The sequence below is a fragment of the Diceros bicornis genome, chromosome 20 (genome assembly GCF_020826845.1).
Source record: "Diceros bicornis minor isolate mBicDic1 chromosome 20, mDicBic1.mat.cur, whole genome shotgun sequence".
NCBI classification, from domain to species: domain Eukaryota; kingdom Metazoa; phylum Chordata; class Mammalia; order Perissodactyla; family Rhinocerotidae; genus Diceros; species Diceros bicornis.
This window is the reverse complement of record NC_080759.1, coordinates 12,279,029-12,304,727: the sequence shown is the minus strand read 5'-3', so window position 1 is coordinate 12,304,727 and position 25,699 is coordinate 12,279,029. Positions and strand designations below refer to the sequence as shown.

General features: G+C 41.8%; 1 protein-coding gene across 2 annotated transcripts in view; it reads left to right on the top strand.

Annotated features, from left to right (window-relative positions):
• Nucleotides 1-25,699, top strand: part of RGS7BP (regulator of G protein signaling 7 binding protein) — a 141,744-nt gene that overhangs the window by 68,690 nt on the left and 47,355 nt on the right. For both annotated transcript variants that reach the window (XM_058564002.1, XM_058564001.1), the window contains exons 4-5: nt 11,027-11,174; nt 14,254-14,324. In XM_058564002.1, coding sequence (XP_058419985.1) covers nt 11,027-11,174; nt 14,254-14,324 — 219 coding nt within the window. The remainder of the gene's footprint in view (nt 1-11,026; nt 11,175-14,253; nt 14,325-25,699) is intronic.

Sequence of the window (25,699 nt, the reverse complement as noted above, 5' to 3'; positions counted from 1 at the left end):
AGCAGTTGGTAGGACACCATGTTCATCACCTTTTGTCAAAGTAGATGTCAGCTGAGGAATAGATAATAGTAATGATAATAGCCTCCACTGGTTGTGTACTTTCCACTTGCCAGGTGCTTTATACATGTTACCTCATTTTATCCTCAAGTATTATTTCCCCCATTTTACAGATGAAGAACCTGAGGCTGAAAGAGGTAACTTGCTCAAGGTCACATAGTACATTGCTCCCACTGCAAAGTTTGTAATTGTTCCACTACGCCAGACCATTTCCCACTAAGCTTCATTGAAGAAGGGCAAGATAACATATCAGATGGAGACATGAAGAATAATAGCACAATTGGCTGAATTTTATCCACAGAAATTGGCTTATTTAATGATTAGTGAGCATATTTCAAAATACCATGTTTAATGGCTAAAATCCACTGTGTATTTAATTTCTTACCAAAATAATTTTGGTTCAAGTTTGGAGAGTTACTTTTTTTTTTCTTTTTTTTGGTGAGGAAGATTTGCCCTGAGCTCACATCTATGCCAATCTTCCTCTATTTTGTATGTGGGATGCTTCCACAACATGGCTGATGAATGGAGTAGGTTCACACCCAGGATCCCAACGACCAAACCCGGGCCACCACCAAAGCGGGACGCACAGAACTCGAACAACTTGGCCACAGGGCCGGCCCCCCAACCCCCGAGAGTTACTTTTAAGATGGGAGGGAAAGTTAATTCCATAGATCATTTAATTATTTATAAAATATTTTACTTTGGGTAAAGAAGTTTAATTCTGACTAAGAAATGATTATATTTAGTAAAATACAATAAAATAAAATAAAATGCAGCATTTGTGTGATCCATAGGGAGCATGATTTAGCCACAGTACCCATTTGGGGAAAGTTGGAATTAATTAATTATACAGTAAATACATCTTGTACATTGTTCTGCTCTACTTTAGAGGTTGGAAATGGAGCAGCTTCACAGGGACCTCCTCCAAACGCATATCCCATTGTCTGGTCTCCTCTGACACTGCAAGGGGTGGGGGGGTGCCCATGCTTCTGCTTTCTCACACAGCTACATGGACCCACCAAGACAGCTGCTCTCTGGGAGCAACAATGCGACTACAGTGCTATAAGAAGCACAGAGAATAACGTAGGGCAGTGGGGGAGGAGGATGACTCCGCATCTCTTCTGAACTGAAAAATGTTTATTGCCCAGGATATGGGCAAGAATGGAGCTCTGTGTATGGTATAATTTTTATTTTCCACTATGTTTTATGGCACTCTGGATAACTTCTTACCACAGTGTAGAAAAGCATTTGAAACTATTTTTTAATATAGGTAAACAACTGAATTAATATAACTTTGTATTTAAATTATATACTTTTTAGAAATGCAAGATAGTCAAAGTGGGTTACTTAATAAGCAGCCTACGTTTCCTCAGTCCTTTTCACAGTGCATGGAGTTAAAAAGCACCTACCAGGTATGAAAATGCATGAGAGTGAGAACAACTCTTTGGATAAGCTCCCATGCATCTCATGTAAGCCGTGTTCATCTTGTTGTTGAGAGTTAATATGAAAACTGTCCAGAAAGCTTTCCCTGTGCATGGTATCATAGCAGACAATGTGTTGGGAGTACAAAGGTCATGGGAAATTTGCCCCTGCCATCAAGGAAATGATAGTGCAATAGATATATTGTTAGCTCAGAGAAGGTTGATTTGTTTTGTTTTGATTCTTGGGGAAATTTACACAAATGGATAAAATTGACTTTGCTGGACAGTAGAGGCCAAACTCAGGGCTTCCAAAGAGACACTGTCTATGACAACACTTCCCATTGTCTCTGGTAGGCTGAAGACAGGCAGGAAAGCAAGAAGGGTTGGAAGGGGAAAATATAAATAGAGAGGAAAGAGAATGGGATAAATAAGAGATCAGGAGACTGAAAGAGGTCTCTAGAGTGGAGTGTGATAAAAGACCCCCTCCCTAAATAAATGACCCCAGCCCAATCTTCCAGGGCCACTGTCTAGGACTTCTGAGGCTGGGGTGCTCTGTGGGACTCTTGAGACTGTCCTAGAATCAGATGTTTTTGTTCCTCCTAAACAACTGACCATTTCTCACGAATATAAGAATAACCAGCCTTCCAATCTGGTATGTGCTTCATGGGTGGTTTCCCTTAACTTTTCCTCAAACATGCCTATTATGTTATCCAGAAACAGGCTAAAAATACATAGAAATCCCCAAGGAGCTGAAGGCAAAAAGCTTTGCAAGGCCCTAAGGAAAGTGGCCAACTTTTTGATGTCCTAGTTCTGCACAGTGAAAAAGCCAGCATAGTGTGATTTCAAGGTGCTCTAAAGGCTCTTCTTCTCCCCTACCTCCACTCTCTCCCCGAGCAAATATTTGTTCACTGAGGCCTGAAATTGATTTTTCAGGGGACAGAGTTTTTCATTTCATAATAAGAAATGATTTTAAATGCATATTCACTCTCTTGGGTGCAGTAAAACATTGACTTGAAGTTACCGTTTGGAAGCAGGTTGATCCCTTTCCTGAGAGCCCACCTGGTGGTAGAGAACAGGTGCTCCGTTCTAAGGACAACTGGTCAAAGGAGGGAGGCTGAGGATGAAGAACTCAAATTGGCCACTGTCCAGGTTTGCGGGGGTGCTCCTCTGCTGACTCCTTAACGTGGCTTAGAAAAACATCTGTGAACTGACCCTGCTGGCCTCTGCAGCCTCACCTCTCACTGGCAACGCCCACCTCACCTGCCCCCCATATGCTGCCCTGCCGCACTCAAGGCATCTTTAACTACTTTGAGGAACCTGAACTTGCAAGTTCTTTCCAGTTGCTTCCTCTGCCTGGAATTTATTACTCGCTCTATCCCACCCCACACCCATCCCTTTCACCTGGTCCACCCCTGCACTTTCTTTGATTCATAGCTTAGATGGGACTTCCTGCAGGAAGCTTTTCCTGGCCCTCTAAGCCTGGGCCAATGCCCACCAATGTGTCCCCCAAGCATTTCCATGGCACTGATTATGGCACATATTACATTGAGAGATATTAGTTTCTTATCTGTTGTCCTCTCTAGAGTTGATCACCTTGAGTGTGTTCACCATTGTGTCCCCAGCATTTAGCACAGTGCCTGGAGCACAGTAAAGTTTCAATTAATAATTATCGAACAAGTGAATGAGTTGCTTTCATTCTATATCTGTTGTCAAAAAAGAGGGAGTGTAATTGGATGAAAAGCTTCTCCAGAGATGTTGAACTGAACTCATGTATATATTTTCCCTCCTACTGAAAATCCATTGAAATAACAGAAAAAGATATAATGAAAACAGTAAATCCATATTAGTTCTTATGTTTGTCAGGGTAGGGTAACGACTGCATGAAACAACACCAAATCTCAATGGATTAGAACAATAGGAATTCATTATTCACCCAAGTCATAGTCCACTGCTAGAGCTGGGGCGGGGTGGGCAGTGTTGCTCTTTCCATTCTCCACATCCTGTCCAATGGCCGCCGGGGAGAAAAGAAAGCATGCAGATCATGTGGGAGGATTTTTAGAAGCCAATCTGGAAGAGGCATACATCACTCTTACTCAGAATCCATTGGTCATCACTCTGTCACATGGCCCCTCCTAATTATAAAAGGAAAAGAAAATAGGAGTTGGCAAACACCGAACAGTCTTCCATGCCCCTGAAAACCAAGGACAGCTGACTTCAACGAACCAGAAATTTTGAGGAATTTCTCAAAGCTAGAAGGCAATTGGGATTGAATTGGTGGATATAAATGAACAGAGGAAACCGAGCTGATAAGAAACTCGAGAAGAAACAAAAGAAATTCATGCAGGAGAAAATTGTTGCAAAAATGAAATCAATTTCAGAGCTGCTTCAAACTTGAGGTCAAGAAATACAAATCACGGGAAGAATTTCTGGAACTGTTGTCAAGGAAATTAATGTTGAAATTGCTTTCAGAAAAGCTGGGCTGCCCCCACATTGAGCAACAGAGACCACCATTGCTCGCCCCGGGAGGATGCCTGGTGTGAGTGTCAGGGCAGCAAAGCAGAGCAGAGTGTGAAATAACTCTGAGCCTCCATAAGGACAGCCACAGAAGATAAAGAAAGCAAGCATGACTCTAGTGTTTTTTCTCAGATTAAATTGCTCAGTATATCTCATTGGAGTAGGAATTCTAAACAAAGAAACCCAGAGCAGGCATGGGGCCCAAAAAAACAGGGAGAGTGCCCAGGTAACTCATCACTGGAGATGGAAAGCACCCAGAAGTCAAGCTTTAGACACACATTGTCCAGCCACACATCCTGTTCCTTCTCTACAATCACCAGAAGGAGGACACTGTAATACGAATGATAGACAAACAGATTCTCAAAGACAAATCTGAATAGACATCCAGAAGTGAACAGATTTTTAAGAAAAACCAACAGCCTGAAAGGGAGATACCAAATGCAGCAAACAAACGGCTCATATTTGAAGAACAAATTTTAAAGTGGAAAGAGATGAGGAATTTAAAATAGATGTAATCAGTATTCTCAGAGAGGTTTATGAATCTGTCATACCCATAAGACAATAATTGTCTGCAACAAAAAGGAAGCAACCAGATTTGTTGGAAATAAAAGTGTTGTCAATCAAAAACTCAATATACGGGTTACTTTGTGTTGGGAGACAATTCTCCATTGGTCTCTTGCATTTCTTGCACATCTTGCAAAATGAAGCCATGACTTCCCTTTGTTTTACACTATCTTTTCAGGATGTTTATTTAGCAAATGCCTTGTAAAATAGAGACAGCGTCTTCCTCTAGAGCAAGGGATGCTTACTATTCGGTATAATGAAAATGTTTCCCTCTGGAGCAAAGGGCAGACATGCTTATAAAAGACTCAGGACCCCTAAGCCCAGGGTTCCTCTCTTGTCACACAGCCCCCTGGGTGTACAGGTATGATCTGGCCCTTTTTCTGTCTCCCTGTGGGAATTAGAACCCAAGACACCAACACAAATGCTGATACTCTGGCTACTGTATTCTGTGAGTTATACACTGTCTTTGTCTCTGACCCAGTAGTCTCGTGTTTTCTTCCAGTATCCATGAAACTGTGGCAGACTAACTCACAAGTAGAGGTAAAACTCAGATTCTTCACAGTTCTTAACAAGTACAATGGAAATACTGAGAGCCTAAAATAGTGAACTGCAAGATCAAGTCAAGTTATTCTTCCAGAATTCAGCCCCAAAAATATGCAGCCTGGGGGAAAGTTAAGAAACACGGATGATAGATCCACAGACTCCAATATGAAATAGGAATTCTCTCCTATTTCATAGAAAGAAGAGAGAGAATAAAGAGAAGCAGATAATCAAGAAAAACAGAAAAAATTTCTCAAACCTAAAGAAAGAAAGAAATATTTAAATTGAACAGCCATAACATCTCAATGAATCACTCCATAAATTACTTAATAATTACAAAGGGAAAAGGGTGCATCTACATTGGTAAAAGCTGGCCAAAACCACCGTAACCGAGCAATCAATAAGACTTAACTAATGTTATTAATAATGGGACAAACTGACTCATGTGCTTTCTGACACAATACACTTAGAAAGACACGGTATCACTTTTATAATATTCTAACCAACAATATTTACTCTGAATCTAGCCACGTGGAAAGAAGACAAATCCAAATTGAATGACTTTCTATGAAACAACTGGCCTGGACTCTTCATTCAAAAATATCAGTGACATGAAGGACAAAAAAAGACAAGGATGCTATTCTACATTAAAGGAGAATAAGGAAACATGACAAGTAACGCAGCGCATCATCCTTAATTGGATCCTTTGATTTAGAAAAAGCTATAAGGGACGTTATTGGAACAACTGGAGAAATTTAATATAGAGTATATTATTAAATTATAGTATTGTATCAAATTGCATAGAATTATATTTAATCCAAGTTAATTTTTTCTTGGTGTGATAATTGTTTTGAGGTTATGTAGGAAAACATCCTTGTTCTTTAGGAGATATATGGTGAAGTACTTAGAGTAAAGTGTCAATGTCTGCAACTTATTCTTAAATGGTTCATGAAAAAATTATGTATATAATATATGCAAAACATACATATACGTATATGAGAGAGAGAGATTTGAGTGTCCATTGTATATTCTCACAAATTTAGGAGCCATTTCATAGCTAAAAAGTTTAAAGATAACATCCTTAAAAGTTTTCAGACAGCCATAAACGGGCTACATACAAAGCATCCCTGGATATAGGTAGAAGATAAGGGAACAATATCATCCAAGTTCTGAGAGAAACTTAGTGTGCACGTAGATTTCTATATCCAGCCAACTAGAATTTAAGTGTGAGCACAAAGAGAGAAAGAGAGAGAGAGAGAAGAAAAAGTATTTTCAGTCATATAAAGACTAAGAAATTTTGCATTCCACAGATCTCCTCTGAAATAATTAGTCAAGAATATGCTCCAACAAAATGAAAACAGAATCCAAGAAAGAGGAAGATATGGAGCATAAGAAACAGTGGTGTACAAAGAAATCAGGGGTCACAAGTACTCAACATTAGGGATATGAAACAATTACAAGAGAAAACCATATTTGACTTTATGCTATTAAAAATGTGTTTAGTAAATGGCTTTCTTGGACAAATGAATTATCAAAATTAACTCAAGAAGAGCAAAAATTTCAAATAAACCATTAAACCCAGACAATACTGAAAAAGTAATCAATGATTCATCCCTCATTAAAGGTCCAAATCCCAGATGGTAGTAATTTATAGTTTCACTAGTAGTAGATTTAAAAAATTTTGAGGGGCTGGCCCCATGGCTTAGCGGTTAAGTGCTTGCGCTCCACTACTGGCGACCTGGGTTCGGATCCTGGGTGCGCACCGATGCACCGCTTCTCCAGCCATGCTGGGACAGTGTCCCACATACAGCAACTAGAAGGATGTGCAACTATGACATACAACTATCTACTGGGGCTTTGGGGAGAAAAAGGAGAAAGATTGGCAATAGATGTTAGCTCAGGGCCGGTCTTCCTCAGCAAAAAAGAGGAGGATTGGCATGGATGTTAGCTCAGGGCTGATCTTCCTCACACACACGCACAAAAAAAAACAAAAAAACTTTTGAAAAAGAACAATGAAGGAGAACTTTCCCTACCAAATACTAAAACCATAATAATTAAAATATCATGGAACTGGCACAAAGATGAACAAATAAATAAATATGAAGTAGAATAGTCTGTCCAGAAATAGACCCACATTTATACTGGAACTTAGAAAGAGCAGTAAGATCAATGGAAAAAGTCAATAAGTGGTGTTGGGGCGATTGGCCTCTCCTTTGAACTAAAAATTTACATCTTTACATCACACCATATGTAAAAGTAAATTACAGATGAATTAGAGAGCTGAAAATTTTAAAACTGTGTAAGTATTAAAAGAAAATATAGACAAGACATAAACCCAAAAGACATGCGGGAAAAGATGAACAGCTTTGATTATAAAAATATTAACTTATGGAAAAATAAATTATAAACAAAATTAAAAAACATATGATATATTAGGAGATATAAGCTGTATATATAACAGACAAGTGATGAGCATCCATTATACAGAGAGAACCCTTACAAACCAACAAGAGAGACAACCCCATTTTTTAAATGAGCAAATGATATGAATAGAAAACATAAGAAGAAATACAAGTGGCCAATTAACATATGAAAATAAATTTAATCTCAGTAGTAATAAAGGAAATGAAAAATTAAACTGCAGTGAGAGATTCCATTTTCCCCCATCAGGTTAGCAAAAATTAAATATTGATGATATGAAGTTCTGGCAAAGGGGTGGGGAAATGGGTCCTCTCATTTACTGTTGGTGGAAGTGAGGTGTAAATTAGCATAGCCTTTTGGCCAATACATAGGCCAATTTGGCAATGTATTGAAATATGAAATATGAGTACATACACTGTGTCCCAGTTTTCTACTTCAAAGGATCTGTCCTATACAAATAAAGGCATATTGTAAAAAAGGGAACAATTACAATCTAAATTCCTTCCTGTGGAATACTACCCATTTATTAAAAAGCATGAAATAAATCAAAATGCACTAAGATGAAAGTATCTCTAACCATACTAATGTGGCAAAGTAAGTTGTATAGCAACATATATAATATAACTAATTCTTTAAAATGTTATATATCTATTGAAATCCTACTGTATGTAAGGCTTGGTCTTTGCTACTAGGTTTATAGAATTGGAAAAAACAGATAAAGTTCTGGCTTCAGACTTTACATATCTAGTTAGGAGACAGGAGATGAGGGTGGGGCTGGGGAGGGCAAAGAGTAAACTAGTTAGCAAATATATAAGGGAGATAATTTCTAATAGTGATAAGTTCTATGAAGGCAATAACAAGTACATAGTAGGAAGGGATGCCCAGCATAAAGTCAGTGCTATCAATAAATGAGAGCGATTATCTATTTGCAGAGTACATTTGACCCTCATATATACTCTGGAATTGAAAACCCCTTCAATTCATATTGATCTCTTCTGTCTTTTAAGACATTTCAGTCAGAAAAGATACAGTATGATCAAAATTGTTCAGAGATTTTTGTGAACTGACGGAAGGCACTAAACTGAAAGTCCAACATCCAAGGTTTTCATTCTTCTTCATCCACACTAGCAGAGTTAGATCTAGAAGTCACTGAAAAAGTGGGAAAGGAGGATATTACTTGCCATTACAGCTTATAGGCGTTTCAGGAATATATGACTAGTTATTTTACTTTGAAAAAGTTATAGAATGGTATTTGTCTTATTAAGCAGTAGAATTACTACAGGCAGGAAGTATAAACAAAGTGGCTGTGGATTGGATTCTATTTATGCCTTTGCGTGGAAAAGGCGTATATATGAGGGAGGTAGACAGAGGAATCCAAGAAGGAACATCACACTCCATTGCATCCTCCCCTGTTCTCATTGGAATGAAAGTTTTGGGCTCTATAGTGCTGACCACAGGACAGGGGCTACTGTGGCCGCCAGCCAAGCAGAGCCCATGAAGCAGAGAATTCCATCTCTGTGTGAATCTTCCTCTCCCCTTTGCTGCCCAAACCATACTCCATTCTCCAAGGCATTTCAATCCCACAGGAGTGTAACAGGGGCCATGTGTGCGTTCAGATGGCCCTATCCTTCAGAGTTTTGAAAAGCAGAAGGCTGTTTTGGGGGAGCCCCTCTTTTGCCCCTCTCTCATCTCTTAGCCGCCTTGCTCAGACTCGCATCCTAAGGCTGACCCTGCTCAGGGGTGGGTGGCAAATGGACTGACTGCATTTGTTGCACTCTACCAGGAGGCACAATGCAAATGCTTTTAAGAGGTCAATGCCCTCCAACTGTGAAATGGTAATATGCTAAATTATGTGCTTAATTTCCACTCAACAGCATACCGTAAAATTGGAAAAGCAATTCCATCACCTAGGATCAATGTACATAAAGTACACACCAAAGCATCAAAAGTTCTCATCAGTAAACTTGTGTTTGTGTTTTGGCTGAATATTCAGAGGTCCGTTTCTACTGTAGGTTGATGAACGGTGTACAGTTAATTATCATTTAATTGCTTGTCTCTTTCTCCCTGTGTTGCTACCATATGGGTTAGAAATTATGGGAGATTTTTGCTAGTCCTCTTCAGATCAGGAATCTGATGGAAAAGCTACCATGAACATCCATCTTCTTCACAAGTGTGTTTATTTTTTGTTTATTTGTTTTGTTTTTTTAAAAAAACATACAAAAACAATCACAGCAGGACTAGGGAAACTGAGCTAAGCGGTAACCTGGTGTAGCTGCTGTCGCGTGAATATTCGATGATAAGGGTTGTAACAATTTTCTTACAACTAGTCTAGAGCTGTATCTACATAATATAAATAAAACTGGATGAAAGAGTAAAAGAAACAATATAGCTACCCTTTTTACCAGACTACATAGTATTATACAACAGTTTTATAATTATTTGTATAGTTTTTAAAAATTGTTTATCTCCTGTGCTTTAAGCTTCATGAAACAAAGACTATGTCTTTTTTTTCACTTCTATACCTCTAGCACCATGCCCAGTACGTGATACTTAGCTGACACTCAAGAAACATTTGTAAGTGAATGAATGAATGAGTGAGTGAATGAAAAATGACAAAGCCGGGTTTAAAACCCAGTTCTCAGGCCTCATAGGCCATTCCCATGATATCAGGATAGCCCCCTCCAGAGGCACAGATGTTCAAGGCAAAATAAAAGCCATTAACAGAGCATACCTGGGCCATGGACTATAACTCCCATTTAATTTCATAAGAATTTGTGGCTGAACCAATTTGAAAATTTGTTTCCAGAAAGTATTGATTTATTCACTTGAGATCAGTCATGGTAAATACAAGTCTTAGTGGAGTGGCAGTGTATTGTGGTGGATGGCTACCCAGTACACGGCACTTTAGTTTATGGCACTTTATGGTCTCAGCAGAATAAGGCTAGATCTTGATGCCAGGCTCTTTCCTCATAGAAGGATATACTGAAGGAGGTTGGAGAGCCAAGGAAATGGAAGGCAAGTCCACGATCTCGTTGCTTCCCACAGGCAGAGAGAACCAGTGTCAGGATGAGAGAGGAAGCCAGGAGCTCCCATTCTTCCTGCTGGGTGTCACCTGCTCCTGGCCCTCTTACTGCCTCTGCATCTGAGGACCGAAAAGCAGCATGATTTCACAGGCCGAATCCCCCTTCCCAAGCTAACCTGACCTAACTTACCAAGAATGGGTTACAAAGCACCACTACTCCAAAGACAGGACCCTTACTTTTATCTTGATCTTCAGGTTGCATTGACCTCAAGCTGTCTTGCCTAGAATGTTGTAAAACATGCTACATACACACACATGTATACATACATATATATACAAATTATTTTAGTATTAAGTAAGTTATTGAGGTTAATGGAGCACTTGACTCAAAGCACAGCCAAGTTTTGCAATGATATCTTGGGTATAGAACTTGATTTTATGATTTCTTATCCCCTTCTCTTTACCAACACCACCACCCCCTCCTTAGGGAAGGAGCCTGGCGGGGGAACCAAGAGTTTGGATTGCAAAATCGAGGAGAGTGCTGAAACACCTGCTCTAGAGGACTCCTCCTCATCTCCCGTAGACATTCAGCAACATTCCTGGCAGGTTTCCACAGACATCGAGAACACCGAAAGGTAAGTGGAAAGTTGCCCTAAATAGACAGCCAATCCTCCTCCAGTTAATACTCTTAGGGCTACAGAGAGTCGAGATTTTCTCTTTCAGATTCAGAAACAGGCTCTCAGAAAACTGAGAGAAAGTAAGGAGCCCAAGCCCTGTAGAGGAATGGTAGCAAAACCTCCAGCAGACGCAGGCTCCCAGGCCTCTGTTTATTCCCCTCCACCACAGTGTGTCTCCATGGAAATGAAAACAGTGTGCTTCCCTGGGAAGGGAGAAAGTTGGATCTACATACCATCACAGCTCACCCAATGGGCTGGGTCCCAAGATTTCCATTTGTTTAAGGGAGAAGAATCTGAAATCGTGCAAAGATGCCTCCAGTAGCTTCTCGGGTTTCAGGTGTATGGAATGGCCTGCTTAGCTGCCAGTCAGGGGCATTCTGTCCAGTTCAAACAGCTATCCCCAGTGCTCCCTTCTCTTACTCTCCCAGAATGGAGCTGATAGCCCCTTGGTGGTCAAAGTGAGTTAATGCATTTGTCTTAACAACCAGTAGCTCATTGCTAGAGGAGGAGTTTCTTTCTTGAGAAGATGAGACTCTATTTTGTTTTGGAAAAGGGAGCAATAATAATATAATAAGTGCCATGTCTCATCTAGATACTAAAAATGCCTTCTGTGAGGCAGAAGGACGAGGCCCTTGTTTATTGGCCTTCACAGTGGTATCTTGGCCTTTGCTACTAATGTCCCCAGAGCCCGCACAAAGCAGCTGTGGGAATACTGGGCAATCCCACCGGGTGCTCTGTGTATGTGGTGTTGAGTCATTGACAAGATAATGAACACTTTATTTTTTTATTTTTAGAAATGTAACACACAATGGCATTTATAGCCATTGTGGCTCTACTTTCAGATTGTAATATAATTCTAAAGCTAATTACCAAATTTCTGTGTTTATAGAAAATTGAAGCATGTGGTAATTATGTGCTATTAATAAAACTTGGATTTTGTATAAGCTTGGAAATCAAACAACTCAAACAATAAAGCTGTTTGGCACAGTTTGATAGAACTATAGACAAATGATGAGGGAATGATTTATCTTAATTTATAAAATAAAAAATGCTTTGCTCTATTCCCAGGAACAAATATCTGCCTTGGTCAGGGCATAATCCATCAGCAAAGCCATTTTCCTCTTCAGAAACCTTGCGCAGCAGCTATATCCAAGCCTTGTAGCCTTGTAAGCAAGCAAGCTATGGCTGCAATAAGAATGGGAGCACGTAGCCCAGTGTTGGCAGTGTTTCAGTTCTGCCTGAGAGTCCCGATTGGGGTCAAAGGTGGTGGGAATGGCTGAGAGAAGTAGGCACAGCAGACCTGGTCTGGGAGGGTGGCTTCCTCAGTTCTCCCTGCCTCTCTGCACTAAGAGATCAGTGAGTCTCAAACTGGGCTGCACATTAAAATCACCAGAAGAGCTTTTTAAAAACATTGATGCTTGGGCCCCACTATAAGCTAACCAAATCAGACTCTCGTGGGGTGGTTCCTGGGCATCGGGTGATTCTCCTGTGCGGCAGCCAAGGCTGAGACTTGGCAGTTTCCAGGGAGACCTTGCCTCAGTCTCACACACTGCATTACTAGCCCTTTCCACCTTGTGCCTGCCTGCCTCCCACCATCCCATCTGCCCTTGAGAATCTTACGTGAAAATAGAATGTGCCCCTTCCACTTCTGGATATAGAGCCCTGTCCTCCTCTCTCCCCCTCCCCTACTCTCACCTTCCTTTTCTAGAAATACCCTTTGGGGCTTATCAGCATGTGCTGCCCCACAGACACAGCCTCATATTTGTAGGAAAGTATTCTGAATGTTTTTACAGGTGTATTTCTACAGATCCACAAGGCTGCTTTCCCCTCCTTTTCCATTCAGCCATTCCCAAGACTAGAGTTCCTTTTCACATGTTAGTCAATCCTTGAAGAGGACACCCCATACGGTCTCCCCTAAGACAGTGGTCCTCACCCACACTCAATAGAACAGTTGTATTTCGTGAAACGGACTGAGGAGTTTCATACCTAAAACTGGATGGTGGCTCTCTTTCCTCAAATGGCAGAAGAAAAATAAGTCAGTGGAAAAGAATTTGCTCAACTTTAGGATTATCTTCTCCAAAAAACTTTCTCAAACCCTTGGTGCCTGCCTATTCTAGAGTTAACTAAAAGATGTATCTAATTTTTGCTCTTTTAAATGAAATCTACCTGTCCTGAGATTTCGAGAGCTCTGATTCCAGTGGAGAGCCACCTGAACATGTAGGGAACCACTCTCCTGAGGATTTGAAAAGTCCAACTCGCCTCTTACCCCAGACTAGAAACCCACTGAGCTGGCTTCCTGCTCTGCAGCTCTGTGGTTTTATGATCATATGTACTCTGAGACCAGGGAGGATGTTAGAGGTATGTAGTGGCGTACATACACGCCAGTGGCTAGAGGAAGGCCCAGCTGGCCCAGGCGCTTCTCTCTCTTTCATCTGCTGTGAAGAGCTCTTCTGTGAAGGTTTCAGAATTTGTCATACTCTCCCATTATTCCAAGTGAGTTTAATAAGTGTTGGCCCTTGTGAATGCTTGACACCTGTGTTATGGCAAATTCCAATTACGGTAATGAGAGACTTTTAAAACCAAGCAGACAACAGGAGTGAACCCACATAACCATGACAGCCGTCTGACCGGAAAAGCCGTGAGAACACCATCGCCTGGTATCAGCTTTGCCCAGAGCACTCCGGTTATCCTAGTTGTGTGTCCTTCACCTCCTCTTGGGAACCTGAAGAACTGTCCTCATTACTGGAGACTTCTCTAATCTCAGTCAGGTTCCTCTGAAGACAGAGATGAGGGCTCCTGCAGCACAGTGCCCTGTGGACATATTTGCCAGAGTAGTTCGCATTCCTACCACAGCCAACCCATCTCAGATTTTTTTTCTTATAAAAGCAAAATAAATTCAATATTTGCCCAGTGGAAACTAGAGCTAGTACAGTTAGGCACAGACTCTCGTCCTTCAGTTGTCTCATAGAACAGACTGTTTGAGATTGCATTTCAAAAATTTACAGCTGGTTATTTTTTCTTTTTATCAATTTTACAGAGACATGCGAGAAATGAAAAACCTTTTAAGCAAACTCAGGGAAACTATGCCTTTACCATTGAAAAATCAAGGTGAGTCTTGTCATTTCTCTTTGAGGCAGAGGATGTTTTTAACATGATAACATTGGGACTTGTTTCTTGAGAAATTAAGGCAAGTTTTTTTACACAATAGTAGGCATTGAGCATACAGGTGTCTTTCCTCGAGAAGATATGATAATGAGAATGGAGCCCCTCAGGTGAACACGGTTTTGCTCTGAGGAGCTGAGATACACTCTGACCTCAAAACAGATGCCTCCTCTGCTGGCCCTGTCAGTCAAGAGCATTTGGTCGTTGCCCACACTGTGGAAAGCCCTATACCAGGCATGGCAAACACAAAAGGACTGAAGACTTAGCGCTTGCCTTTAAGAAGTTTACAGGCTAGTGGAGGAGACTTAAGAACACTCCAAAGAAAGATCCCTGCCATCTAGATGTTTAGTTATCTAAAAGAAGTAATAATTAGCATATTTTGAGAAATGACAGTGTGCCACTATGGTTCTGCATCCAATTCCGCTGTGTAGGGGTTTTCCACACCACCAAGCAGTTCTCAGACGCCAACTGGGTGTCCTACAATTCAACTGAATTCTGATGCTACCTGGAGATAACATCAGATCCCACAAGTCAAGAGTTCAGTCCTACAAGACTGCCCGCCCTCGCCACTTCAGACACCAATAGCAAGTGAGGTTGTCACCTGTGCTTCTGACCAACTGGCTATAGATTGGAGGTTCCGAAGACCCCCTCCTTGGGTTCAATTAATTTGCTCGAGTGGCTCACAGAACTCAGAGAAATATTTTTTTCTTACTAGATCACCAGTTTATTATTAAAGGATATAGCTCAGGAAGAGCCCGATGGAAGAGATGCATAGGGCAAGGTAGGGGGAAAGGGTGAGGAGCTTCCATCTTTCTCTAATCCCACTCTCCTTAAATCTCCACGTGTTCAGCAACCCGGAAGCTCTTCGTTACATAGGCATGATTGATTAAATCATTGGCCGTTGGCTATTGATTCAACCTCCAGACCGGCCTCGCCCCCTGGGCCCCCCAGGTCGGACTGGAGGGACTGAAAGTTCCAAAAATTCCAACCTTCTAATCACCCGGTTGGCTCTCCTCACAACTAGCCCCCATCCTCGGGTGTTTTCCAAAAGCCACCTGCTTAACATAGCAAAAGACACCTTTATTGCTCTCCTCACTTAGGAAATTCCAAGGGTTTTAGGACCTCTGTGCCTGGAAAGAAGTCAAAGACAGATTATATATTTCTTATTATAAATCACAATATCACAGCCACTATTCTAAATACTTTAGATGTATTAACTATATTAAATTATTTAATTTTAATAACACTTTTGAGGGAAATGCTTTTAATGTTTCCTAATTTACAGGAAATTGAGGCACAGAGAGGTTAACTAACTTGGCCAAGGTCACACAGACTATGAGTAGAAAGTCCGGGATGTGATTCCAGGCAGTCTGTCTCCAGAATTGTCCTATGGAAGTGTCCACCCTAACACAGAAAGGGAACGGGGATATTTTCTAGAATGTAAGCTCTGGGAAGGAAGGGCTTCTGTGTGCTTTTGTGAACTATCGTGTCTTCAGTACCTAAAGCAATGCCTGGAACATAGTAGAATAACATCTGGGATGAACAATAAATGTTTCTTAACTCTGTGCCCAACTTTACGGCCGCAGGGTCTGAAGATATGTACAAAGAACTAATCATAAGTGCTTTCACTAAGCTTACATGGCCAGAGCAGCCTTAAGTGGAGCATCAACTTCAGAGAATGGTACATGGAGGGTGGGGAAAGGGTTTTTAGAGGTAAGAAAGAAACCCCTCTTGTTTCCTTAGAACAAAGCCTAGGTGGGAGGGAGGACAGGGTGCTGTTTGCCTCTGAGCGAGGAGAGAGAGGAGTTGGCAGCAGAGCTGGAGCGCCTCTTGGCTCAGGGAGCAGCGTGGCAGAAGGTGGAGAGGTGGAAGTGAGAACACCAGCCGAAGGGGCTGAGTTGTAGTGTGGCCTGATCTGCATGGGATGGAGGCGGGATGTCCGAAAATAAGAGGCAGGGGATGTGGTGCATCTGGTAACTTGAAGCAGCCCCTGAAGGTGCTGGTGACAGGCTAACTGGCTTGAGCCATGGGTGTAGTGTTTTGGAGACCCTGTAGTGTTTTAAGAAAGCACTGATTTACTACAGCATGTTGTAGTGATGAGATCCCTCTGACCACGGCGTGCAAGTTTGTTGCTAGAATAAAGCATGGTGGTTGGGACCAGCGACTTTGGATTAAGGCTAGCCTTAGGGTTCGAATACTGGCTCTGCCACTTACCAGCTTTATGTCCTGGAACAAGTCAACTTCTGGAAATTTCCATTTCCTCATTCCTGAAAAAAATATAATAGTATCACCTACTTCAGAGGGTTGTTGTGAGGATTAAATTAAGCAACGCATGTCATATGCCTACTACCGACCTTAGAGAAGGCAAATGCCAACAAATGCTTTATTATTAGTGTTGTTGTTGTTATTCACCAGCTGGCCTACCCAACCTAGCTCAGGAAAACTCTAACTTAGCATCATCAAATAGAACAATCCCTGCTACCACTCGCTCTGCAGCAGACTATGTGTAGTGTCTGGGAAACGTTGATCTTGAGCCTGCAGTTCAGAACATTGATCCCTGAGACTTTGAATGTGGGGCTTATTTCTGAAGCTATCCTCCGTTTCTTAATGTGTTTGGCCAGTCTGCCCCCATCAGCAGCACACGGGCCTCTTGCTGTACCTCACATTCAGCTGCCCAAGAGGATGACTGCCCAGGGCCCCCAGTCTGAATTTCCTGTATGCCATAGAGCCTCTATTCTAAATCAGGCCATCCAAAACCTTCCCTCTACATTTAGTAAAGATTCATCCAACAGTTTTTGAACTATGCATCAATGGAAAAACAGAAATTTCATTTTATCTACTTAGGACATTTTTGTAATCACAAAAAATATAAATATTTTGTATAACTTTGTATTACTTCTATAAACAGAAAAAATAATTAGAATTTTTAAAACGTTTTTAAAGTATAATAATAGTAATTAAAGATTGATACTATGAGTAAAAACATGAGGGAAAAGGGAACAGTTATCCCAATAAAGGATACCCGGGACTTGAATCCTGAATCCCTGTGGAGAATGAAAAGGAAAAAGCTAGGGGATGCAAGGACTTCTTCAGGAGGAAGTGATGCGGTAGGATTTTAAGCTAATAAAAAAATTGAGGTGATGTCTTGAGGGAAATTCAGGTTTCTTCATTTGGGGGACAAATGGGAACCCTTAGCATGCGACTATAGCATGCGACTATACATCTCTGTTCTCTGCATGTTTAATGTACCCACAGTGTGAGCCGACCAACAGACAAAGTGGGACATGAGTCTCGGCCGGAAGTTCTGAGAAGGCCTGAGGGAAGGAGAGCAGGTCTCTCAGGGTCCCTCGCGGAACATTTTTAGCAGATGTATATGGTGCCATTTTAATGAACAAATCAGTCATATTCCTCTCTCTGACTGCATATGCTGAGATAGACCATAGGGGCTTCCCCATGACCTTCCCGGAATTCTTTTCCGGTTATGGTTAATATAGAAGTGGTATGGGGTGAAATGGGGAAAAATGTGTTTCAGCTCTTTTCTGTAGGACCTTATTGTTAAAACATAATTTTAACTGGATGAAAACCATTATAGGAAGCCATCTGTTTTCTTTCTGGCTTCTTATTTCCTTTCTCTTTTTATTCCATTTACATGTTTGTTTGAAGCAGAGAGAAAAAAAGGGAAAAAATACCACTCCTGGTCCCCTTTTTTCCTACCTCAATCCCTGACCACGTGAAAATCTCGCCAGGCAAGTGGCGGGGGAGCCTACACTGGAAGCGCTCACATTCCCCCATTCTCCAGGCTCCATCCTTGTCCGCAACTTAGAAGCTGTTCTCGTTTATTTTAGCATTTAAAGATTTAATCATATCTTCCCCTCTTCCTACCACAATCAAAACTTGACTCAACAACAGTTTGCTTTAAATTGATTTTCAGTGGCAAATAACGGAAGGCGGCCAAGAGCAGGAATTTGAATCGTTAGTGATTATGCCTTCATTTTAGACAGGGCCTTTTCTTTCCCATCCTTCCAGTTTAAGACTGGAGACAAAGAGGTGCACAAAAGAGTGAGCCGCCCTTGTTGTGCCGCAGCTCCGTGGCAGCCTCCCGACGACGTCCAGGTCTGCTGGCTCTCGGCCCGCTCTTCTCTCCACTGCTCCGGCGCCTCTCCTATCCTACATTCCAGGTCACTGGCGGTGCTGTAGGGAGCTTCATTAATTATGGTAGTCTTGCTGTGTCAGATGGATTACAAATGGAACCACCTGTAGAGAGCCCGCGAGGTTACTGACAAAGGCTAAAAGGAGATTGGAAAGTGAAGGACAAGCGTCTCATAAATGCATGTTGTAATCAAACAAAACAAATCAGCAGAAATAAAACAAGCCTGAAAGACAGTTTCACCTTTTCCAAAATTCTGACTTAAGAATGCTGTGGGATGTGTTGATACATTCACTCTTGCCTAGAATCCAGCTGTTGATACCACGCATTAACATCAGTCTGAAGTGGATCAGTCAGGAATTGGATCTGTTCTAGAATGAGTCCCCTCCTGTGGACAATTCTCCTCCGGACTAAATTGGGTCTAGGAACAGTTCCCCAGACTCATACCCCAACTCACTCCTATCTGGACCCCATATCCAGAACCAAACTAGCCACGTCAGGCAGAAGAGTTCTCCAATATCTGGCTGAAGAACATTGGGCAGTTATGCCATCTGCTAGCCTGGAGACAACATTTTAGGTCCTTCCCTAGGGCCTCATATAAAACTTTCTGTGCTTCAAGCTGGTGGTGTCTGAATGTTAGTCTGAGCAGTTTTTACTCCAGCAACCCCATATCCTTTATAATCTCTGCAGCCTTTTGTCCAGGATTTAGTATGACATAATCTTTCTCTCTTCTCCAATCTAATCTACACATCACTGATCACACATCAGTTTCTTAACGCATTACTCTGATTATGTTGAGCCCCTGCTCACAGATGTTAAATGTCTACTCATTGTCTACTGAAGGAAGGACATACTTCTCACCCTCGCATCCATTGTCCCCACCATCATCCAACATGTGATGGTCATCTATGATGTGCTAAGTTCTATGTCAGGTGCTGGGGATATCTCTCCCCTAGAGGCTCTCCATCTCAACAGAACAGATTGAATGAAAATCATCTGATAAGCTTTTTAAAATGACATATGCCTCCCGTTTCACAGATTGTGATGGAGTCTTCAGGGTAGGGCATGTGAATTCTGGAAACAACTAACAGACACACATGCGCGCGCGCACACACACACACACACAATTGGAAAGACAAAGAAATTAGCGCTTAGAATATAACAATGCCATAATAGTTAGACACAGGTTGCTACAAGGGCATATTGGATTCTCACCTAGACAGATTTGAGTTGTAAGGTGAGGGGGTGGTATTGAGAATTGCTTTTTGGAAAGTGTCTGAGCTGAGATTTTTTTAGGATGAATCAGAGTTTGCCAAAGAAAGAGATGGAAAAAAGACAGCCTAGGCAGGAGATTCTGGATATGTGAAGGTATGTGGGGAGATGAAAGAGCAGGGCATTTCAATGAACTACAAGCACTTCGTTAGTTGGAAAAGTGGTTAGAAAAGAGGCTTAAGGGAGAGACTAGAGAGGTAGATGGGCCTATATCATTAAGGCCCCTGTAAGCCATGTTAAGTGGTTTGGACTTTATCCTGAAGCCATTGGAGGGATTCAGTTAAGAGGCAAATGCAATAATTCAGGTGAGAAATGCTTAAGATCTGACCTAAATCTGGGGAGTTGGAGAAGAGCATGTGACCAACTGGATGAAGTACATAAGGGAGAAGGCAGAATCAAGGATGAAACCCAGGTTCAGACCTGGAAACCAGAATGAATGATGGTGTCATTCACTATGTTAGAGAGAACAGAAAAGGAGCAGTAGAGGTAGAGGATGATTTAAGTTCTAGACATGAGGGGACTTCAAGAGCATTCTCAGGGGTTACTAGTGGATGTACAAGTCTTGTGCTGAGGTGAGACGTGTGAGCTGGGAGGACTGGGAATACAGATTTTAGCATCATCAGCATAATGGTAATTGAAGCCCTAAGAATGGTTGAGACGACCCAAGGAGAGTTTGCACAGAGAAGAGCCCTGGAATACCAAAATTTAAGGTCTGAGGGGAGAGAAGAGCAGTTTACAAAGGGGACTGAGGAGAAAACTAGAAGAGCATTATGAAATATATCAAAGAAAGTTGCAAGGAAGGAATGGCTAATAGCGCAGGGTAGTTAAACCAGATAAGACCTGAAAGTGTCCATGGGATGGAGCAACAAGGCAGTCACTGGTTGTGTTGGCAAAGCAGCTGACTTGGAATCTTGGGCCTGGAAGCCTAGTTAGGAGGGTTGAGGAGTGAGTGGGAGATGAAGAGCTGGGGCAGCAAGGGTACATTTATTAAGACTTTTATAAAAAGTTGCTTATAGATGGTATATAGACAGGGTTGCAAGCAGATAATGTGCCAAGGGCTATAGCAATTGTTTATAGAAGGGATGGAAACGTTAAGGAATGCAGATGCATGGAGCAGTCAGAAAAGACTTTGCAGGGAAAAACATGCTTAAGCTAACCTTGAAGGGGAGGGGTTGGCATTTGTCTAAGATGGGAGGACTTTTCTGGAAAAAGAAATGGTGTGTGTAAAGGCAGGGAGGTAAGAAAAGGTACGGCCATGTTTAGGGAATTCTAAGTAGTTCTGTTTTGCACCATCCCCTCCTTCATACGCCCTTCATTCCAGCCAGACTGGACTGTTTACTTGGACCCAAATTCAGGCTGCCTTTGACCTCTATGTCTTTGCTTACACTGCTCTCTTCATCCAGAACACCTGCTAGCCGCACCCCACCACCGCCCACTTCACCAAATGTCCAAGTTTTCCTCACCCCTGTGGCCCAGCATGAACACCAAGGCCTCCATGAATCTTTCAGCATCTTCTACCTTCTCCTCCAGGTGGGAATAGTTTCCCCGTCTGGGAATTCTCACAGCATTGTGTCAGTATTTCTCTTATGGCATTTCTAATGAAGCTTCATAGTTACTCAAGGAAAGATCCTTGAGACCCAGGACCACCTTTCTATTAGGACCTCCCGCATTACCTCCTGCATCTGACAGAGAGCCTTGCACTTAGCAGGCCTTAGGTTAGTTCAGTGGCTCTCAAAGTGTAGTCTCAGGACCAGCAGCATCAGCAGGTCTGGGAACTTGTAAGAAATGCAAATTTTCTGGGCCCACCCCAGACCTGCTGATTCAGAAACTCTGGAGATGGAGGGCCAACAATCTGTGCTTTAACAAGTCCTCAGATGATGCTGATGCAGATAGTGTTTGAGAACCACTGGGTTAGCTGAAGGTCCCCCTTTTTTTTTTCTGGAATAGAAATTTGCAGGGGCCAGCCCAGTGGCTTAGTGGTCAAGTGTGCGCGCTCCGCTACCAGCGGTCTGGGTTCGGATCCCAGGCGTGCACCGATGTACCGCTTCTCCGGCCATGCTGAGGCGGCATCCCACATACAGCAACTAGAAGGATGTGCAACTATGACAGACAACTATCTACTGAGGCTTTGGGGAGAAAAAGGAGGAGGATTGGCAATAGATGTTAGCTCAGATCCGGTCTTCCTCAGCAAAAAGAGGAGGATTAGCCTGGATGTTAGCTCAGGGCTGATCTTCCTCACGAAAAAAAAAAAAAAGAAAGAAATTTGCAACTGCAGTTCCATTATAAGTACTTCACTTGACTTTATCTGCGAACAAAACAAAGCTTTAAACTCAACCACTTAGTTTATTATTTGAAAACTCCTCATTTCCACGTCCTTCTGTTTCTTAACATATCATCTATGCAAGAAATCTTTTTTTTTTTTTTTTTTTTTTTTTTTTGTGAGGAGATCAGCCCTTAGCTAACATCCGCCAATCCTCCTCTTTTTTTTTTGCTGAGGAAGACGGCCCTGGGCTAACATCGGTGCCTATCTTCCTCCACTTTATATGGGACGCCGCCACAGCATGGCTTACCAAGCAGTACTTCGGTGCGCGCCCGGGATCCGAACCAGCGAACCCCGGGCCGCCGCAGCGGAGCGCGCGCACTTAACCACTTGCGCCACCGGGCCGGCCCCTATGCAAGAAATCTTTTATTAGCAAAAGAAATTTGAGCAATAGAGAAATGGTACCATTGTGCCTTAGGGGACACTAGCATCACTGGCTGTAGTAGCATCCAAGAATTAAACATTGAATTACTGAGGTTTGAACTTACTGATGGCTGAATTTCCTACTCTCCTTTTCTTTCACTTTCTCCTATGCTTTCCTTCTTCTCCTTCCCTTTCTCACTTTTCATTTTCACATTTAAAACTGTCCTAGGTTACAGTTCTCTGAGAGTATGCACTCTGGAGAAAAGATGCTATAAATGTCTCCAACATTTATGATAGAAATCAAAGATTTCCCAACAAGTTCAGGTGGATTAGCCCAGAAAGTTCAGAATGAGTGGGGAAACATTCCATTTTGCTCACAATCTTTCAGCAGCCCGTCACTTCAGAGACAGGATTTCAATCAATGCAGAAAGGTATCTTTCCTTGGAGTTGAATTCACTTCAAACCATTCTGGGTATATTTACTGCTCGGTGAATTTCAGCATTTACTGCAGGTGTCAGCTTCCTATGGTGTAGAAAGATGCTCAAAATTTCTGCTAAGAATTTTTGAGCTTTGTGTCACCTCAGCCCCAGGTGATGATCAGACAGCTCTGGGCTAGGCAAAGGTGTCACAAATGCTTACAGAGATGCCTCAAACCAGCAGTCATCCTTAATACGCATCCTGTCCTTTGCTTAACATATGAGCACTTTCACATCAATTCTAACACTTACTATTCACTGTGAATGCTATATGTGTGTGTGTGTGCATTTGTGTATACAGCACTCACAAGTGAATATATATATCATATAGATGTGAAAAGAAGGCTGAGTGAGGAGAATTTCAATAGCACAAAAGGCTTTTTAATTCACTGTAATGAATGCATAGATACAAAGGCCGGTCTTGATACAAATCTCATAATACCTGTGTATAATTCCTGTGTGCTTTTAATACACAAAAAAGAGAGAATGGGAGCAAACATACCACCACAGCATACATACACCACAGCACATGTGCATACTTTCATTGAACGTACAACACTGCTGTAGACATTTGCTCATGTAGTGGGAATAATACACATTGGAATTGCATTTTATAAAATATAAATACCAGTTAGGTCACTCCCCAGATCTCTTAAAGGTTTGGAGAAAAAGAAGGATATATGGAAATTGAGGAAGTAGATCTTCCAAGTCTTAAAGAAATAGAAATAAGATTTTTCTTCCCTATAAATATCTTCATAGTTTTGGTGATTCTGTTCCAAGGAAGCGTTGAATTCCAGGGTTTCAGGAAGTGTAGTCACTATCCAAACAGACACTGAGAGGTAAAATTCTTTACCCTTCAGAGTCTGCTGTATCTTTGCCATTTTATCCAATTAGGTTAAGTTCATCGATCATTTACTGGTTAAAGAAGTGAGTCCTAAAAATGATGGGAAAGTGAGTAATCGTTTTTTTCTGTTCCAAATATATCACGCTTCATCTCTGAGAGAGTCTCCTGAGAAATCAGGCTCATATATAGTATCTGTCATTGCTTTCAGTGTCTTAACTATTTGGGGCAACTTTATAAAATAGCGATGTCCTATTTTTAGTCTCAAGTTGTTGACATCTAGATAATAGTGAATTATTTTTCACTATGGAAAGGACAAAGAGAGTCCTGTTTTTCTCCATGTTAGCAAACTATGAGCTTTAAGAGAGGATTTTAATCTGCAGAGCCTAGAAGAGTGTGGCCTGTGTTTGACTAATTGGATGTGCCCAGCTGGGGCACTTGCTTTCTTCCCCGGCTCCAACTCGCTGCTCGAGTTCATCTGAGTGTATAACATAGATCACCATTCCAAGGAACACTGTCAACTTGGTGGATGATGCTAATTTACAAATAAGCATGACACAGGAGAATTTGGGGGAAAGAGAAGGAAGAGCCTGTGCACTTGAATGACACCATTTACATAAGAGGACTGGAAAGTCAGGACTCATTTTTGTTCTTGACAATTTCCTGAGCATCTAGGCTCAGTAGTGAAGAAAACAACCCTCATGTACAAACCAGTTTTATTGAAGTGGGGCACATTCTTCACCATATCTATCTCTTCATCAACTCTTATTCTAGGCTCCTTCCCAAAGTCCTGTATCCTCAAGGTTAGGAGGGAAAAGGAGGGAGCCCCTTAGCTCCACTCTGAGAGGGCAGTGCAACTAGTCCAGGCAGAATTTAGGTCCATAACAGTTTCCAGAGCCAACAGCCATATGTTGCCCCTAGCTCTAGTCTGACCATGTCCTAGTGCTGCCCCAGTTGGCAATTTCCAGATTATTTCCTTGTGGTCCTTCTCCAGCCTCTAGGACTCACACTGGCCAGTTCTACTCCAACAGGTTGTTTCTACCTACCCTCTCTTTTGGACTGCACTGTTTCTTAAAAAGCTAGTTCATTAAACTGGGTTTGGTTTACTGGTTCATTTCTTCCTCTACTTGTCGTCGTGCTAAAAATTTCAACCCAAAACTTGTGAATTCAACAGCTGGCAATCTTCTCTGAATGCCCTTGTGTACAGAAATCTATAGAAAGTGCTAGGGAAAGACGCATCAAGGAATAGTTGAAACTTCTTCCTGAGCCATAGAGTAGGTGAATGGTGGGAATGGTCCTATGTAAAGGAAAAGAGTTAATAATAGCTATACCGAGTGCTTCCTCTGTGCCAAGCACCAAGGTCCCCACCCAAGCTAAATGTTTTTCATAGATTATTTCATTTAATCCTCTCTTAGGTATTATTAAACTCTATTTTACAGATGGGGAAACTGAAGCTTAGCAAGCTTAAGTTATATGTTCAAACTCACAGAGCTAGTTTAGAAAAGAAGCCAACCTTTCTCCAAAGCGTGGGCTCTTGCTAAGAAGCTATACTTCTCTCAGCTGAAAGATTGCCTCTAAGCAGTTTAAATTTAATTCTAAGCAGTGGTTCTCAACTGTGGGCTATTTGCCCCTCCTCCAGGGAACATTTGGCCACATCTGGGGACATTTTTGGTTGTCACAACTTGTGGGAGAGTGCCACTGGCATCTAGTGAATAGAGGCCAGACATGCTGCGAAACATCCTACAATGCTCAGGACAGCCCCCAATGACCAAGAATTACCTGGTCCAAAATGTCAATAGTGCTGAGATTAAGAAACCTGGATTCAAAGAAGGGTGCATTTTTAAAGCCAATTCATAAAAAGCACGCGGTTTCATCTGTACCTCACTCGTGTACTTTCTATCC